This window comes from Rhinopithecus roxellana, chromosome 11, assembly GCF_007565055.1.
Source record: "Rhinopithecus roxellana isolate Shanxi Qingling chromosome 11, ASM756505v1, whole genome shotgun sequence".
Classification (NCBI taxonomy): domain Eukaryota; kingdom Metazoa; phylum Chordata; class Mammalia; order Primates; family Cercopithecidae; genus Rhinopithecus; species Rhinopithecus roxellana.
Genome location: NC_044559.1, coordinates 132,184,034 through 132,198,704, shown reverse-complemented (window position 1 = coordinate 132,198,704; position 14,671 = coordinate 132,184,034). Strand labels below are relative to the sequence as shown.

At 41.1% G+C, this 14,671-nt stretch overlaps 1 protein-coding gene across 1 annotated transcript; it reads right to left on the bottom strand.

Annotated features, from left to right (window-relative positions):
- Positions 1–2,723: 2,723 nt before the first annotated feature.
- MSS51 (MSS51 mitochondrial translational activator) lies at positions 2,724–14,580 on the bottom strand. Its single transcript, XM_010373093.2, has 8 exons — positions 13,433–14,580; positions 12,340–12,497; positions 6,844–7,088; positions 6,389–6,544; positions 5,474–5,598; positions 4,678–5,244; positions 4,241–4,334; positions 2,724–3,919 (listed from the first exon to the last, which is right to left on the bottom strand). The coding sequence occupies exons 3-8, from the start codon at positions 7,062–7,064 to the stop codon at positions 3,700–3,702; spliced, it is 1,383 nt and encodes a 460-aa protein (XP_010371395.2). The 5' UTR covers positions 7,065–7,088; positions 12,340–12,497; positions 13,433–14,580; the 3' UTR covers positions 2,724–3,699.
- Between the last annotated feature and the right edge of the window lie 91 nt (positions 14,581–14,671).

Below are 14,671 nucleotides of genomic sequence, written 5' to 3'. Positions count from 1 at the left end.
AGAATGGCGTAAACTCGGGAGGCGGAGCTTGCAGTGAGCTGAGATCTGGCCACTGCACTCCAGTCCGGGCGACAGAGCGAGACTCCGCCTCAAAAAAAAAAAAAAAAAAAAAGAAAAGTCTGTTCTTTTCCCAATTAATTGCTTATGTACCTTTGTCAAAAAGCAATTGACCATAAATGTTAAGGTTTTTTTCTTTTCTTATCTTTTTTTTTTTTGAGACAGGTTCTCACTTTTCACCCAGGCTGGAGTGCAGTGGTGCAATCTTGGCTCACTGCAGCCTCAACCTCCTGGGCTCAAGCGATACTCACACCTCAGCCCCTCAAGTAGCTAGGACTACAGGTATGTGTTACCATGCCCAGCTAAGTTTTTTTGTATTTTTTTTAGAGACAGGGTTTCAGGATGCTGCCCACATTGGTCTCAAGCTCCTGAGCTCAAACAACCTGCTTGCCTCCACCTCCCAAAGTGCTGGGACTACAGGCATGAACCACTATGCCCTGCTATTCTTGTTACAGTCTGAATGTTTTGTGACCCTCCTCCACTTCAACACATACACATACATACACCACACACACACACACACACACACACACACACACAAATTCACATGTTGAAATCCTAACCTCTGGCTTTAGGAGGTGAGATCTTTGGGAAATGATTAGGTCATGAGAGCAGAGCCCTCATGAGTGGGATTAGGGTCCTTGTAAAAGAGGAAAGAGTAAGCTCAGTCACCCCTTCCAGAGTAAGAACATGCCCTTCCCAGAAAGAAAATCTGCTAGTGCCTTGATCTTGGACTTTCCAGCTTCCAGAAATGTGGAAAATAAATTTGATGTTTACAATCCACACAGTTTACAGTATTTTGTTACAGCAGCCCAAGCAGACTAAGATAATTCTCAATTCTATTGCACTGACCTGTATGTCTATTCTATGCCAGTATCACATTGTCTTGACTACTACTATTTTGTACAGGTTAAGCATCCCTAATCCAAAAATCCGATATTCAAAATACTCCAAAATCTAAAGCTTTTTGAGTACCGAGATCCAAAATGTTCCAAAACCTGAAACTTTTGGAGTGCCGACGCAACACTCAAAGGAAATGTTCACGGGAGCATTTTGGGTTTTCAGATTAGGGATATTGAACTGGTAAGTATATAATGATTATAGGTTTTGGAACTGGCGGCTGGGCACAGTGGCTCATGTCTGTAATCCCAACACTTTGGGAGGCTGAGGAGGGTGTATCTCTTGAGCTCAGGAGTTCAAAAACAACCTGGGCAACATGACAAAATCCTGTCTCTACAAAAAATACAAAAATTGGCTGGGCGTGGTGGCTTGCACTTGTGGTCCCAGCTACTAGGGAGGCTGAGGTGGGAGGATCACTTGAGCCGGGCGGGGGCGGGGTGGGGGTGGGGGGGCAAAGTCACAGTGAATCAGGATAGGACCACTGCATTCCAGTCTGGGCAATAGGGAGACTGTCTCAAAAAAAAAAAAAAAGAAAGAAAGAAAGAAATTGGGATGTGTGAGTTCTCCAACTTTGCAAACATTTTCGTTTAACTTCAATATTAATTTGGGGTACTTGGTATTATCTCCATTTTACAGATGAAGAAACTAAGGCTTAGAGAAGTTTAGCTTCCCCAGCGATACAAAATTTGATGGCTGCCCCAGGATTCATACTCAGATCTACAAAAATCCACAATACTCCTATAATCTTATCTCAATCTGCCTTCCAGATTTAATTTATACTAATCCCCAAAGGTACCTTCAAATATCTCATAGGCTTTTCTGCCTCCAAACTTCCCGTCCTGTTGCTCCTTCCATCTTGAGTGCCCTGTGCTCTGCTTCATAAAATTCCTACTCAGAATATTTTCACTGTCATTTAACAAAATGATCTCTTTTCACTCTATTTCCTTAGCACCAGAAGCCTCTCTCATGTTTCTTACTCCATATTATACCTTGCAATAAAGGTATCTCCATATACATATTATTTCCCTTCCTAAGAATAAACACCATGTCTCATTCACCTTTCAATCTCCCCAAAGCCAAAATACTGTACCTGTAGCATGACAGGTACTGTTTTGAATGAACATATGAAATTCTAAAATTATCCCTATTAGAGTGGGCAGCAGAGTGTGTATGTGTGTTGGGGTGATGGGCTGTATGTGTGCGAGAGACAGTCATGGCAAGATTGTAGGAATGAATACCTAGGAAATGTCCTAATCCTGAGAATATGATAAGAAAAGGATGACACTGGCTGGGCACGGTATCTCATGCCTGTAATCCTAACACTCTGGGAGGCTAAGGTGGGAGGACTGCTTGAGCCCAGGAGTTTGAGATCAGCCTGGGCAACACAAGGAGGCCCTGTCTCTAGAAAAAACAAAAATTTAGCTGGGCATGGTGGTATGCACCTATAAGTCCCAACTACTTGAGAGAATGAAATGGAAGGATCGCTTGAGCCCAGGAGTCTCAGGCTGCAACGAGCTATGATAATGCCACTGCACTCCAGCCTAGGTGACAGAGCAAGACTCTGTCTCCAGAAAAAAAAAAAAAAAGAAAAGAAAAGAAAAAGAAATAAAAAAGAAAAGGATGACATGAGGCAAATGTGTGACAGAGTGGCAGACCCAGAGAACTGATGCTAATTACTCTGTTGGCAAGAGAGAAAACTTCCAGTCTTGAGGTGTTATGTGCAGATGAGTAATACTTGCCAGTGAACAGGAAATAAAACAAGTGACTTAAGAAGCCCCAAACTGAGTTTATTGGGGTATAGAATGGGGGATAAAAAGTAACTCCAGTATATTCAAGTAAAGTCTGATATAGCTTGGGATATCTCAAATACAACACCAGGGCTACTCTAGGGTCAAAAGTCCCCAAGAGAAAACAGGAAAATTAGACATTTCTCTCAAAAAAGCCAGGAAACAGGACAGTATACCAATGCTTACAACCTCATCCATGTTCCCAGTGACTTCCCTGACTTGTCCATTCTTGTACCACTTGAAGTCATCAACATCTTTCCATTTTTTAGCCCAAATTACTGAATGAGAAGAAAGTCTTTTTCAGAAGAATAAGGTGGTTCTCATTCTTCTCCTCAGTGCCATCTGGTTCCAGTCAAAAGGTAAACTTCCTCACAAAGGCAAGTGTTAGGAACTAAAAGCTCTGGAAAGACTAACATCAGGGCCTCTTCCCATCCACTAAAACTAATTTCCCATCTCTAAAAGCTACTGTGGCTAAACTCTTAGAAACCGGTTACATTGGCTGGGCATAGTGGCTCATGCATGTAATTCTAGAACTTTGGGAGGTCGAGGCAGGCAGATCACCTGAGGTCAAGGGTTTGATACGAGCCTGGTCAACATGGCGAAACTCTGTCTCTACTAAAAATACAAAAATTAGCCAGGTGTGGTGGTGTGCACCTGTAATCCCAGCTACTAGGGAGGCTGAGGCAGGAGAACCGCTTGAACCCAGGAGGTGGAGGCTGCAGTGAGCCGAGATCGCACCACTGCATTCTAGCCTAGGCAACAGAGCAAGACTCCATCTCAAAAAAAGAAAGACACCAATTACGTTATACAGAAACTCTCATTCAGCTTAGAATTTTTACCCAAACAGTGAATGAGGTTTAGAATATAGTGTTTTTCAAAGTTTGCAAGAATTTGGCATTAGCAGGGTAATTTCATCACAACCTCCCCATTTTCCAGATGTCCAGTCATAATCTATTTAAATCCCACCATCCACTTTCTCTTCTAATTGACTATTATTCAGCTGACAGGAGCTTCCAAGAAACATAATATAATATGCACTGCAGTATACTGGCTGCTTGTTGGGATTGGAATAGACCTGTTCAGGTTTGAGAGACATGAAAGGATTAGCCCCATAGGCAGTGATGTGTGTATCCAGTTCCACCAGAATCTGCAAAGAGGATACCAACTCCTGATGACTGTAGAAGAGAGAGAAGAAAAATTACTGATGGTGACAGAGATAAAGAAAAAATTGCCCAAGAGCCTGACATTTCTGTAATCACCAATCCCCCAAATTGCCTAAGGCTGGACTAGGCAAGGGCTATCCTTCCCTCCCAAATGTCTCATTAGATACTCAATTAACTAGCAAAGGACTGTTTCAAGGGGATGAAATAGTCATATGCGGAAAAGATGAACATCCTCACCAGAAGGTAGATGAGCGAGAGGGGGCAAAATGAGCTCATCTATATAAAGAGAGATGTAAAGTCAGGGAAGTATCACAAAAAGGAAGAGGTCAAAACCTGTAAACAGTAATCAGTGTAGGAATCTTATAGTCACGAAGTAGCAGCAGGGTGGGCAGCCAAGCCTCCATCAAGTCTGGGGAGGAATGGAAACCTGTGGAACAAAAATGAAAATGGGAATAGGGAAAGACTAAAGCAGACCCTAAGAGCAAGATATTTCTTTGACTGTGAGCACCCCACTCCTCACCTTGCTTATCCCCAATCATTATCATCATCATCATCATCATCATCATCATCATCATCATCTACTCCAAGTTCTTGGATGAAAAATTCTGAACCCAAGTGTAGTACATATTGCAAATCATCAAGAAAAGTTGTCATCATATTGTGTTTAATGAGACCAAACGAATGGGATTCCAAAGACAAAAGATACAAGATTCAGGATGGAAAATTCTCAGGGAAGCCACCATCTATTCCCCTGAACCAATGAGGCTTACCTGGATGGAATGCCGCCACCAAATCTGGATGGTCTGTCTGCCCAGTCTCTACTTGCTCCTCCCAGAAGTCATGATAGAGACCCCTGTGGGCACTAAGCTGAATTGTGCCAGGTTTCAGGGGTGAAGTTGAGGTGCTCTGTGAAAAGCCATTAGCCACGTCTACACCCACCATGACCACCCGGAGTCCAAGGTGCCCAGGAAACATGTGACCAAGTTCATCATAGTCCCCAGGGTGAGTAAGAAATGTCTCCACATGGGAAGCACCAACCACATGCACTGTGCTTCCCCCAATCCTCCTAACATCTATCTCCAAGGCCCTAAGTCCTAGGCCCAGAGTCAAGGGCCGTGACAGGACATCTGTCAGCAGCCGCTTCAAAGATCCCTGCAGGACATCTGGGTCTGGCCTTGGCCGTCCTACACTGGCCCATAAGGTGGTCACGGCATGACTGACTAGCATAGCATCCAGTGTAGCATCTAGGTGTAACCCCTTCATAGAAAACCAGGAGTCCCAGTCCTGTACAGCTTCAGGTGGCCATGGCCAAGGTCCTGAGGGTAGGACAAAATCACCTGTAGGAAAGAAGAAATAAGAAGTAACCTAATGCTTTCCTGGCTTCAAAATTTGCCCCTCACTAATGATCAATATTCCCTCCATGTTCACTCTGCCAACCTGTGAGCAGGGGTGCCCCATCCTTTGCCCCACTTCCTCATTTTTTCGTAACAATATGATTTTGTATCTTCCTTTAAATACAATCAACTATGACCATTACAGCAGAGTTCCTCAACACCACCACTCCACCTGTGACCAGAAGCCATTCCATGAGACGGTCCACGGCCACAAGACGAAGCTCTTGACAAACCCTCCTGTGTGCAGGCCAGTCTGACCTCTGGCACTCCGAACCACAGTAATAGACATTTCTGCACCTGACAGAATGAGAGAGAAATAATTCTTATACTATAAATGTGATTGGGGTTATCTGAGGAAAGGAACTGATATTCCTGCACCTAGGATGGTGAATTAGTAAGGAAGGTAGGGAGAGGAATGACAGCTGATGCACCAGTTTTGGGGACTACATTTGGCAGACAAGGCAGGAGGGATTGGGAATATAATTATTCTGCCAGACAGAGTGATACCTTACTCTCTATCTGGAACTTTTTATATCACTTTTACAAAAAACACCACAAGTTTGCAGCTGTCCTCTCTTAACAGGTATGGTTCAACCCCCACCTGCCCAGAACAAATGTAGTCTTACTCCTTGAGTACTTGAGAGAGAGAGAGAGAGAGAGAGGACTGTATTATGGTTTCTTGTCTCACTTCCCAATAACACCAAAAATAAGCAGGGTTAGAACACTGTTCTAATCTCTGTAACCTGGATGACAAAAAATGAGGACCTAAGCCTTAGGTTATTTTGAAAACTTTCAGATCTTTCCTCTTGGAATGAGGCTGTAGTACAGGAACCTCTGCCTCCTGGGTTCAAGCAATTCTTCCACCTCAGCCTTTTAAGTAGCTGAGACTACAGGTGTGTGTCCCCACACCGGGCTAATTTTTTGTATTTTTAGTAGAGACAGGGTTTTGCCATGTTGGCCAGGCTGGCCTCATGTGATCTACCTGCCTTGGCCTCCCAAAGTGCTGGGATTACAGGCATGAGTCATCATGTCCGGCTAGTACAGGATCATTTCTGAATGTCTCCCAATTAGCACCCCCAGAAGTTACCTCTTACAGTGCCGGAGAACCTTGGAGTCTGAAAGGCCACTAGGGAGTACTCTACAGTGAGCACAGAATCGAAATGTGTCTTCCATCCTCTGGAACATTTCTTGAGGACATCGAAATCCAAAGCCTGATACAGGGGTACCCCCATCTACCACCAACCTGCAGAGACAGCATGGAGAAGGAATGGCAGTGGGCAAAGGAGTATCTCCAAAATCTCTCATGCCCCTCATCTTGTCTCCTACACATTTCCACTTACTCCTACGTCTCTCACTGCCATCATTTTTCACTTAAGTGAATATTTCTTCTTTTATAGTAATACAGTAACTGGCAAAAGTCAGGATGAGAAAATAGCTTATTGCAAATACTTCATATTCCCCAAACTGTACTCCCTCTCCACCTTCTGAAATTTACTTCTACCAGACACAATATATCCCTCTTCCATAGAGCTGGTCACTCACTTGTATTCTTCATAGCTTTTCATGTTCAGCTTTTGAAGGATCAGCTGCGATAGGCCAGGAACATTATCATCCAAGGAGAAGAAGCCAAGTGTGTCAATGCTAGGGCCCGGTTTTGAGGGGGTCAGAGGCATAGGAGTCACAATTGTGGTTGGGGTCATGATGATGGGAGCCACTGATGAGGGAGGTTTCCTGTGCCTTCGTCGCCGGGACCGTGGAGCCATGGCCTGTCCAGTGATACGTGGAGACTATATGCAGAACAGACATGGAATAGAATTTTACAAGCTGGACACATGTGAAGTGTTTTCATATGCTTGACCTTTCACTTCTCATTCAAGTCTCTCAGACCCAGGTTATCAGTAAGATTTATTCAGTATTTACTGGTTATTGATCACCACAGACAGCTGTGAAAAATAGAGAAAAAAGAGTTTGTTGTTGTTTTTTGAGATAGAGTCTCGCTCTGTCGCCCAGGCTGGAGTGCAGCAGCGCAATCTCAGCTCACTCCTCCACCCAGCCTCCAGTGTAGCTGGGACTATGGGCAGGCACCACCATACCTGGCTAATTTTTGTAATTTTTAGTAGAGATGGGGTTTCACCATGTTGGTGAGGCTGGTCTCAAACTCCTGACCTCAGGTGATCCACCCACCTTGGCCTCCCAAAGTGCCAGGATTACAGGCTTGAGCCACTGCACCCAGCCGAGAAGAAACAATTTTATATGAATATAATTTATACATATTAAGTCCCATTATATATATATGTGTGTGTATATGTATATGCATATGTATATGTGTATATATACGTGTGTGTATATATATGTGTGTGTGTGTGTGTATATGTAAGTAAATGCATAAAAAAAATTTGACAGGACCCATAGAAAACTGGTAACAGCCAGGCGTGGTGGCTCACACCTGTAATCCCAGTACTTTGGGAGGCCGAGGCAGGCAGATCACCTGAGGTCAGGAGTTCAAGACCAGCCTGGCCAACATGGTGAAACCCCGTCTCTACTAAAAATACAAAAACTTAGGTGGGTGTGGTGGTGGGTGCCTGTAATCCCAGCTACTTGGGAGGCTGAGGCAGGAGAATTGCTTGAACCCAGGAGGTGGAGGGTGCAGTGAGCTGACATCGCGGTATTGCACTCCAGCCTGGGCAACGAGAGCAAAACTCCGTCTCCAAAAAAAAAAAAAGAAAACTGGTAACAGTGATTAACTCTGAGTAGGGTAAGAAGCCAGTTAAATAGGAACTGGGCTGATCGAACGTGACTGTAAACTTATCTATAATGTTTGACTTTTTTTATAAGGAGAAAATGTTAATATATCTTTAGTGTATTTTAAAACTCAATTTAAAAGAGGAAAAAGCAATAGAAGTTTTAGTTGTCCAAAGCGATCATCCAATTGGAGACTTAGACAATTTAATCTAGTTAGAGAGAGAAAACATTTTGAAAGACCTATTATCACATTTATAAGCAATTTGCCAAGAAGTAAAAATTAAATGTAATACAAAACGTGCACTAAGAGTTATGTAGTCAAGCAAGTCAGAAAAATTTCCTAAAGTGGTAAGTTTTGAGGTAGAAATAAGCCTACACCCAGTCACTATCTGGCTGTGACTCTGTGCTGTCCTCCTTCCCTGTCTCATCTTCTCCCATGCCTTCCATAAGAGCTGAGGAAACAGGAAGGACCATATGAGAAAAATTAAAATGTCCATTCATGTAATATGTATTTACTGATAAACAGATGAAATCATCTGCAAAACACTCTATATAGAAGCAAAAATGAAAAATACATATCTCATCTAAAAGTCTTATAGGGAAATTAGATGTAAACTATAAGATACTATATAAATCCAACCAGAAAAGTGCAACTAAAGCACTAATGGGAGATCAGAAGAAGAAAATCTCTCCAGTGGGTGAGAATTTCTTCAGTGGCTTTCTTCATGAAGCAGGTAGCAGTTGGAATAGACCTTGAAAGATGGGAATACTTTGAATACTTGGAAATAGGGAAAAAATTCTAAGCACAGAGGAGAGAATAAACACAGAAATATGGACAGAAACATTCTGCAAATTAATGAAACAGAATGACTTGAGTTTGAACGTTTAAAGCATAAAGACCTAAACTTAAGAAGTAAAAAGTCTGTAAAAGTCTATAGGGGAAAGGTTCATGACATAGGTTTTGGCAATAATTTCTAGGATATGACACCAAAAGCACAGGCAACACCACCACCAGCAAAATAGATAAATTGGACAGCAAAACTGAAAACTTTTGTGCATCAAAGGATGCTAACAGCAGAGTCAAATGACACCCCAAAGAATGGAAGAAAATATTTGCATGCCATATATCTGATAAGGGGTTAGTATCCAGAATATATAAAGAATTCCCACAACTCAATAACAAAGAACAAACAAAAAAGCCACCAAACAACCCAACTAAAAAATTGGGCAAAATTTGTGAATAGACATTTTCCCAAAGAATATATGCAAATGGACAATAAACACAAGAAAATAAGGTCAATAGTCATTAGGAAAATGCAAATCAGAGCAACAGTGAGGTATCACTTCATACCCACTAGTATGGCTATTATCAAAAAAACAGAAAATAACAAGTGTTGATGAGGATATGGAGTAATTTGAACCCTCATACACTGCAGGTAAGAATGTGAAATGGTGCCACCACTATAGAAAACAGTATAGCAGTTTCCCAAAAAGTTAACATAATATTACTATATAACCAGAAATTTCATTCTTAGGTATGTGCCCAAAATATTTAAAAACAGATACTCAAACCAATATTTATAAGTGAATGTTCATAGCAGCACTATTCACAACAGCTAAAAAGTAGAAACAACCCAAAGGTCCATCAATGGATAAATGGATAAACAAATTAGGATATAAATATACACATGAAGATGTATATTATTCAGCTATAAAAAGAAATGAAATACTGATAAATCACATGCTACAATGTAGATGAACTTCAAAAAACATTATGCTAAGTGAAGAAAGCCAAACACAGAAGGTTATATACATGTTGTATGATGCCATTTCTATGAAATATGTAAACAGGTAAACCCAGACGCAGAAAGCAGATTGGTAGTTGCTAAGGGTTGGGTGGAAGGAAAAGTGGGGAGTAACTGCTTAATGGTTATGGGGTCTTCTTTTGGGGTGATAAAAATGTTTTGAAAAAAGACAAAAATGGTGGTTGCACAATACTGTGAATATACTAAATGTCATTTAATTGCTCACTTTAAAATTACTAATTTTATGTTATATGATTTTCACTTCAATTAAAAAAGAAAGGAAGGTATTCATAGAAACTGAGAGGCTAAAAAGTTATTAATCCCCAGATTAACTGTCTTCAGGTACAGAGAAATGATAGAGGATTAAAAATGCTGGCCGTATGAATGAGGTAACTGTTAAAGTTCAAACCAGGGATCATGTTTTGTTACAAAAATGATCTGACATTTGATCCTTCTAGATCAGATCTGTTAGGAAAAACCTCAGAATCATCATGCAGCTGAGGTGTATGCAGGTGGCAAAAACAAACAAAAAGCTCCCAGAATTATCTAGCTCATATCCATATCTTACAACATGACTCTTAAAAACCCATCCTCAGGTTAACGGAGGAACAAATTTGTATTTTCCTTTGTACTTTCTTTCTCCTCATCCTTATGTTTCCATCTACCCTCTTAATATCTCCCCTCATCCCAAAGGTGAATGGATGGTTTCAGAGTCCACAGAACAGAAATAGCCAAGCTCATCTGTATACCATATCCTATATATTACCGTCAATGAAGAAGAAATTGGACCTAATGATATTAGATTATCTTAGGGTTTAAGGGTCATGTCCTTTTAGTAAAAGAGTAGATTGAATTGCCTTCACACTTTAGGACCCCATTTCCAACAACTAACCTCATTCTCTCCTCTACTTTTAATCACCTCACATTCTCATTGCATTTTCAGAATCACTGCCATTCTAGAAAAAGCATTTATCTACTCTACCCACCCGCCTCAGGCAAGATAATACTTTCTTTTTCTTTCTTTTTTTTTTTTTGAGACGGAGTCTCACTCTGTCACCCAGGCTGGAGTGCAGTGGTGCGATCTTGGCTCACTGCAACCTCCACCTCCCGGGTTCCAGTGATTCTCCTGCCTCAGTCTCCTGAGTAGCTGGGATTACAGGCTCGCACCACCACGCCTGGCTAATTTTTGTATTTTTAGTAGAGATGGGGTTTCACCACATTGCTCAGGCTGGTCTCAAACTCCTGATCTCGTGATCCACCTGCCTCAACTTCCCAAAGTGCTGGGATTACAGGCATGAGCCACAGCACCCGGCCAAGATAACACTTTCTTAAACCTTGAAAGAATGGACTTTTTTTTTTTTTAATAGGTATGGAAGGAGAAGTGTGATTTGAGACAACTCTAGGGTCTTAAGTCCCAGAATTTATAATAGATACCTCCCTGAAGTTAAAACATAAGCCTTTTTGCTGCAATGGAAGCAAGTCACTTAAAGTCAGAAAGGTACTGCTTTACTTATCTGCATTTCCAAGGAGAGGTCTTCCTCTAATGTAAGATTAGCTCTTGGCAATCTGGGAGTTGGTTGAACTGGTTAGAAAGCAAAAGTATCACACAGTTTGGGGAAGAGGAGTGGTGGTAAAAATCCCTAATGTCACAGTCTCCTCTGTGTCTAGAGCACAATGTTCATGATACAAATGAGTTAGCTTTCTGGCAGAAAAGTAAGAAGGTGGGTGAGAAGCCAGGTCTTTGATCTGCATCTATATACATCATTAGGTTCATGTTTGAGTTTGTATACCCCAGGCCCAGACACAGCTTCCCTGGTTCTAATTTTCCTGCAAAGAGCCCCAGGCTCCTCTCTGTTTATGGGTTATAAAGAGAAATAAAGGAAAAAACAGGGGACACACGGGAGAAGCTGGAAAGAACTGCAATAAGCTCTTTGAACTTTCCAGAGTCCAGAATGTTCTCCACTTAGAAAGGGAATCCCTTTCATTTTTTTCTAGCCATCCCCAGTGACTTAGGCTCTAATTTAGTCCCAGTATGAGAGAGAGAACACCAACACCAAGAACTGGAGAGGAGAGGAGACATGATCTTGATAGCCTAGAAAAACTTTTATCCTTCATGTCCAAATTACAAGTCAAAATATTAATCTATTCCTAGACCTAGGTTTCCCATCTTCTGCTTTACCACCAAGAGTACCAAGCTTCACCTAAACTACAGTCATATTTTCACTATCTGCAGATAAGGAGTGCTCATCTAATTTTCTGTAAGTCACCAAAAAATGCAAAACGTCTTCGGGGAGGTAGGGAGAAGGGAGAGTGAAACTGGTCATTGGAGATCCTTATAAGGTGGTAGGAAAAGAGAAGGAGAAATGCATTAAGTACACTGTAATTACGGCCACATTCAGCTGTTTAATCAGTGATTAACACTGCTTGGGGTGATAAATACTTTACTCAATTATAAACTAAGCAAGCAGACAGGTTGACGGAAAAAACTTACCCTGCTAAGTCCTCAGCTTCCTTCCTTCTCTCTTTCCTCCAAGTGAAGTGAGTGCTTGATCTCTTCAGATCTAGGCTGTGACTTACTTGCAGCTGTCCCTTCATATCACTTTCCTTTGCAAACTGCTGAAATGCTGAGTCTCAGTGATTAAGTGTGCCCTGCCAACCAGACAGACAAGGCTGAATTCTCCCTAATGAGGCAAAGAGGGATCTGTCCCCCTGCCTGAGGGCTTCTCTCTTTCTAACCTTTGTTCTCTGCCAAGAGGACTCAGGACTGTCAACACTCCCAAGTGTTAGCCAAGTAAAGGCCAGGCAGACTGACAAAAAATGAAACCTACTGCTTCCTAGATTTCTCTCACTCAAGGCAATATTTCTGTTTTCAGTTTACAGCTTCAGAAAAAAAACCTTTGGATTACTGCAGAAGTCAATATTTGATTGGAAAAGGTAAGCACCTTTCAAACCAAGTGGGAGGAACCAGAGGATCAGGAACCCTCCAGAGTTCTGTTTGTTGATCTAGACAAAGGATGAGTTCCCCCAGGCCCAGTGTCCTTTTTTAGCATAACAAACACTGTTCAAACAAAACTCAACAATATCCAATCTTGGATTAAGTAGAAGGGAGAAAATAAATGGCCATTTAATGATACAGAATGAAATCAGTTGTAGGGGAAACATGCAGAATTAACTTGTAAAATTCACTTTCCCTAAAAGAAGAGTAAGGTAAACTCTCTAAGTGAGTGTCATCAGGAGCAGTTTACCTGTTTAAGAGAGGAAAAAATGCTTCTGGGATATTAAGCAAAACCAAAATATTAGTTAATGACTAAAAATACAAACTATTCCTAGGAAAAGAAAATAGAAAAGAATTTCTATTCTCAACCATTCTCTTATCCTCCTTGTAATCGCAACTGATGCAGGAAATTCAATTCCACATTCCTAACTTCTTTCTACTTACAGATATCCTAACTGATGTTGTTAGGGCAGTGGTCCTAAAAGACTGCAAGATGCGACCTTCTTACACCCCCCCCAAAAATTTTTTTTAATTTTTAAATAAAAAAGTTCTGACTTTCTGCTTATATCTGGCCCCAGCTCTCACTTACCTGCTTCTGTGAACATCATCAAACTGTGGAACAGAATCACTTGGAATGAGGTCCCGGAATGTGGCAAATCAAATCCACACAGGAACCCCAAACTGCAGAAAGTACAAACTACACGCAGGGAAGGTGCAAGAAAAGTGTTAAGGATTCAACCAAACACTGCATAACATTATGTAGAATAGCTGTGGATAAAGGAAAATCAGTTGCAATAGGCAAAAACCCTAAATAAAATAGGGGTAATTCACTTTGAGCAAAAGTTTCAGGCCAACTTCAAATTTAACGGGCTTCAAAATTTAGCTGAGAACCTCAAATGTTTTGAGTTCTGTTAATAATGGCTGAACTGCAGAAGATACAAGACATCAGAGATTGACTTTTCTAATTCAGAAGTTGTCAATGAATATAAAGGAGAATGGTAATACAGAAAAACTTTGATGTTGAATACTTATATTTTACCATCACTATGACTTGCTCTGGTAGACATTTAAAGTTACAATTTAAAAAGTCTGAACTTTTCACAATTTGTATTCATCATCAGTTGCATTTTAAAAATCTTAATAAATGGTATGCTGTGAAACGAATTATGAAGAAAGACTAGAAAGAGGTTCCCATTCAACATGTAGTAAGTGGTCTGTGAGCCACTGTGTGATACTTTATCACTCTTCAGGTATATTACTTTTCCTGAGTGTGGTTCCTTTCTCTTATTTTCCTCTTAATTTTTACCATCAATCCATAGTTTTTTTGCTGATAGTACTTAATGCTCACCCATGATTCCCACAAACACTATATAATGCTACTTATGCATCTAAGGGCTAAGGAAGTTCCTGGCACCTGATATACTAGTTAAACTCTTACTTTATTTACTTTTTAATTTTTCTATTGGGTCTATTTTAGCCAGATAAACTCTTTACTGAATAGCTTTCATAAAACAACATCGACAACAATCTTTAAGGTATGCAATGCATAACCTTAGAGCAAACTCATGGACTGCTTTGTAAGTTAACATTATGGCAAGCAGCGAGTTATAATAATTAACAATTTGTGGCCAGGCATGGTGGCTCATGCCTGTAATTCCAGCACTTTGGAAGGCTGAGGCGGGTGGATCACGAGGTCAGGAGTTTGAGACCAGCCTGGCCAACATGGTGAAACCCTGTCTCTACTAAAAATACAAAAATTAGCCAGGCGTGGTGGTGGGCGCCTATAGTCCCAGGTACTCGGGAGGCCAAGGCAGAAGAATCACTTGAA

What these genes read in the sequence shown, in the direction of transcription:
- MSS51 (XM_010373093.2), bottom strand. Translation starts at nt 7,064, where the DNA reads ATGGCTCCACGGTCCCGGCGACGAAGGCACAGGAAACCTCCCTCATCA. An exon ending in AAAAGCTATGAAGAATACAA is followed by an intron (nt 6,545 to 6,843) that starts GTGAGTGACCAG and finishes CTGTCTCTGCAG; the next exon opens with GTTGGTGGTAGATGGGGGTA. An exon ending in GGTGGCGGCATTCCATCCAG is followed by an intron (nt 4,335 to 4,677) that starts GTAAGCCTCATT and finishes TTTGTTCCACAG; the next exon opens with GTTTCCATTCCTCCCCAGAC.